General features: G+C 32.0%; 1 protein-coding gene across 1 annotated transcript in view; it reads right to left on the reverse strand.

Annotated features, from left to right (window-relative positions):
- Positions 1-240: 240 nt before the first annotated feature.
- THAP10 (THAP domain containing 10) overlaps positions 241-3647 on the reverse strand; it is a 10384-nt gene continuing 6977 nt past the window's right edge. Inside the window, exons 2-3 of the mRNA XM_008582826.1 lie at positions 1554-1701; positions 241-1443 (exon numbers count right to left, since the gene is read on the reverse strand). Of these exons, the coding sequence (XP_008581048.1) occupies positions 1247-1443; positions 1554-1701 (345 nt within the window). The 3' untranslated portion in view covers positions 241-1246. The remainder of the gene's footprint in view (positions 1444-1553; positions 1702-3647) is intronic.

Below are 3647 nucleotides of genomic sequence, written 5' to 3' on the forward strand. Positions count from 1 at the left end.
AATAATAATAATAATAATAATAATAATAATAATGCTATGTGTTTACACAATTATTGCTCAGGCTCACAACTCCTATTGACTTCATTTTATTATTCTCCTCCTTAAAATTAAAATTACACTATTCAAATTAACTCAGCCATGAAATTAGCTTTGGAAGAAAATCACTTTGGTGCATTATTTAAACCTTTGAGGATAAAATGCATGCAAGTTCTTCCAATCGTGTAGAACTAACAAGACATGTAAGGTGTAAAATGGATATTTATTTTTATTATTCTATATAGAAGATCAGAGATACAGTAAGTTTCTCAGAAACCATTGTAACAATCTACTTCATGGTACAAAATTTGCTATAGACATTTTCCTGGTGAATGGCAGATGGGGCAGCTAATTTTTGCTTGCTTATTTCCGAACTGTAGAATCCAATAGAAGGTGTTGATAGAGGAAAAACTGACTCTTGCAATGTGAATATGGTAAAAATGTAACACTTTCTTTCTGCACAATAAGAATATGCAATGGGAATATGTTTAAAATCTAACACTTTCTTTTGCATGGATTTAGTAATTCCAATCTAAATTAATCAAGCTAATGTGTTGCAGCAGAAACAGATGCAAATAGATTTCATCATCAAGGTAATCTATGAAACTCTATCTCTATATTGACTCCCTTCAGAAATTTTCTGTGAAAGCCATAGCTTTACCAGAAATGTTCACAGGAACTGATCCATAAATCTAATTTGTCATACTTGACAAATAGGCAAACAATAAATAAATAATATAGAAAATAAATAGTCAAGGGTGAATGTCCTGGCTTCACTGCTCATCATTTAAAAGGTTTAATAACTTTGCTGTACTCACTGTTTTTGCTCTTTATCTTCAAATTATTTAAAATAGTGACATTCTAACTAGCAAATGTCAAATAAGTCCCTTAGGAGCATTGCTTGAATTAAGCTTAAATATTCAATGCTTAATTTTGAAATGTTGTTGCTATTGTGGTTTTGTTTTACAACCTGATTTCCACCAAAAGGATAAAAAGGGGAAAAAGGTGAAAGGAAGGGATAGGAATATTTGTGGGTAGGATTATCTTCATTATTTTGGCAAGCAGGTACATTTTTGCCTTAGAGATAAACAAATTTTGCTGACACTCGACTGTCAAATTATCTTGGATGGAAAGATTTACAACAAAGAGATAATTATGTGAGTAAAGATTTCAAAATCCAGCACATCAAAGCATTTGATGTTGTGTTATTTTAAAATGTCTCTTCTCTCACCTGCACAGCTATATAAGACAAATCACTCTGTTCACTTGTGATATCCCAGTCTGTATCTGTTTCTGAATCACTGGAGTAAATATCAAAGAGAGAGGAAGTTCTAGACCATAATTCATCTGTCTGAGTAGTTGCATTACACAGTTGTTTTCCAAACACTTTCGCTTTGGCCTGAATACCTGAAAGAGAATAAACACAAGTACCTATGAGTTAGACTTTGCTTTTCATACATCTTTCATATAGAAAAGATCAGTTCAATCGATCAATTAACTGAACAGTCAAAACATACCCACACTACGGTGAGGGGGTCTTTTCAGAGAAACTTGTGTACTTTTATGCAATGGGCCTTCTTCACAGTGAGTAGGTACAGAAGTGATATCATCAGATAGACTATCAACATGGACTTGTTTCTGCATAATTTCATTTTCACATGTAATCTAAAAACATAAATCAGAAGAGAATTACATCAAAGGTAAGTCCACGTTGCAGGGTTACATCTTTCAGAAGTTACAAGTAGTAAAAAAGTATTTAGTATACTATATACTTTTTAAGTTCATGTATTAGTAAGGTTGTAATATGAACCAAGCTGGATCCATAGTCCAAGCTTTTAAAAACTTTGTCATTCTATTCTTTACTACTTATAAATCATAAATTCTGATCAAACAAAAATCTATAAGCTATTTGCTTACCACTCACTATTTTTTTCCCTAAATCAACACCTAGAAGAGATAATACTACTAGTATTAAATTATTGGATATCGTAGCAATAGCATTATTCTAGAAAACCTAATTATCAGTCCTTTATGCCTTACAGAGAACTACTTTAATAAGGTAATATGAGTGGCTTTAATACTTTCCTCAGAAAAATTACACTGTGAACTAGAAATTTTGATTTGTAGGGGAAGTAATAAAGGTAAGAGGTAGAAAGGAGGAGAATTTAGATACGTAGAAGGTAACATAAGACTGGGTACCTAGAGATTACATGGAAGAGGCCAAGAAAGATAGTCTGGAAAAGGTAAGAGGGCCTGGGGGAAGAGAAAATGATAGAGAAATGAAATAAAAATGAAAGTGCTTGACAATTTTATCTACAGCCCTAGTAGTAGCAACTGCCTTCAAACCACTGAAAAAATATTTTAGTAGGCATCTTTGGTTGCTGTACCACAGACTATTAATAATCGAGTTAAAGAAACTTTGTGAAGAAATTTTTGCGCAGAGTCCCTTTGTAACATGAATAATTATACCTAATATTATTGAGGTTTTAAATAAAATTTTAAAGTGTTTATATTTATTTGTATTTATAAAATCATGGCCAGTTTCCAGGGGTTACACCTGTTTATAAGCCAAGTATTATAAAAGTCTAGAATAAGTACATATTTCTTTACAAAAAAAAAAGAGATGTATGCCTGATAAAATAGAGTCTTAGGAATTTAATCAGGATTTGAAATATAAATTTTGTTCCCTTTATAACAATAATACATTATTTCTCTATGAAAAATTTGTACCACATGGAGAGGTAAAAAGAAACTAAAAATTAGTCATAAGCTCACAATCCATAGCTAAACTTTATTTTGATGTATTTTTTATGTGTTTTTTTAAAAGTGAGGATCATAAATATGTTTTATAACCTAGTTTTTCCCCTTAATATATCATGTTTCTATGTTATTAAATATTCTGCGCCATAATATATAGCAATCTATTATACAAATACACTGTAATTTATTAAAACAATCCATATTACTGGAAATATCTGAACATAAATCTTTCGTGTACATATCTGATTGCTTCTTCAGATTAAAAGCTTAGAAGCAGAATTTTCAGGTATGTATTAATCTGCTGGAACATAAGTCAAAAGAAAATATCCAGCATGAGGCAGACAAATACAAAAGGAAAATGGAGAATATAGAAAAGATCATAAGAAACACAGAGGAAAAGATGAAAAAGTATAATATATAATATTCATTGTAGTAGAGAAGAATGAGAAAAATGGGGCAAAAGCAATAACTGCAAAAATAACAGCTGAGAATTTATCAAAATGAATAGAAGGCATTAAGATATGGTTTTACAAAAGTACTCTGTGTCCTTTTTATCTATTAAATTAAAAAAAATAAGGAAACCAAACCTATGCACATTATATTAACACTGGAAAACAAAGAGAAAAACTTATTAGCAGCTAGGAAAAAAAGATACATTCTCCCCAAAGGATCAACCATAAGACAGAGTAATGCCTAAACCCTTAAGGAATCAGAAAGATTGAAAGTAAAAGAATGGGGCCGGCCCGGTGGCACATTGCGCTAGTGCGCCGCTTGGGAAGTGCGGCAGCGCTCCCGCCGAGGGTTCGGATCCCATATACAGACCAGTTCCCGCTCACTGGCTGAGCGAGGCG

The sequence above is a fragment of the Galeopterus variegatus genome, unplaced genomic scaffold (assembly GCF_000696425.1).
Source record: "Galeopterus variegatus unplaced genomic scaffold, G_variegatus-3.0.2 Scaffold2731, whole genome shotgun sequence".
NCBI lineage: Eukaryota > Metazoa > Chordata > Mammalia > Dermoptera > Cynocephalidae > Galeopterus > Galeopterus variegatus.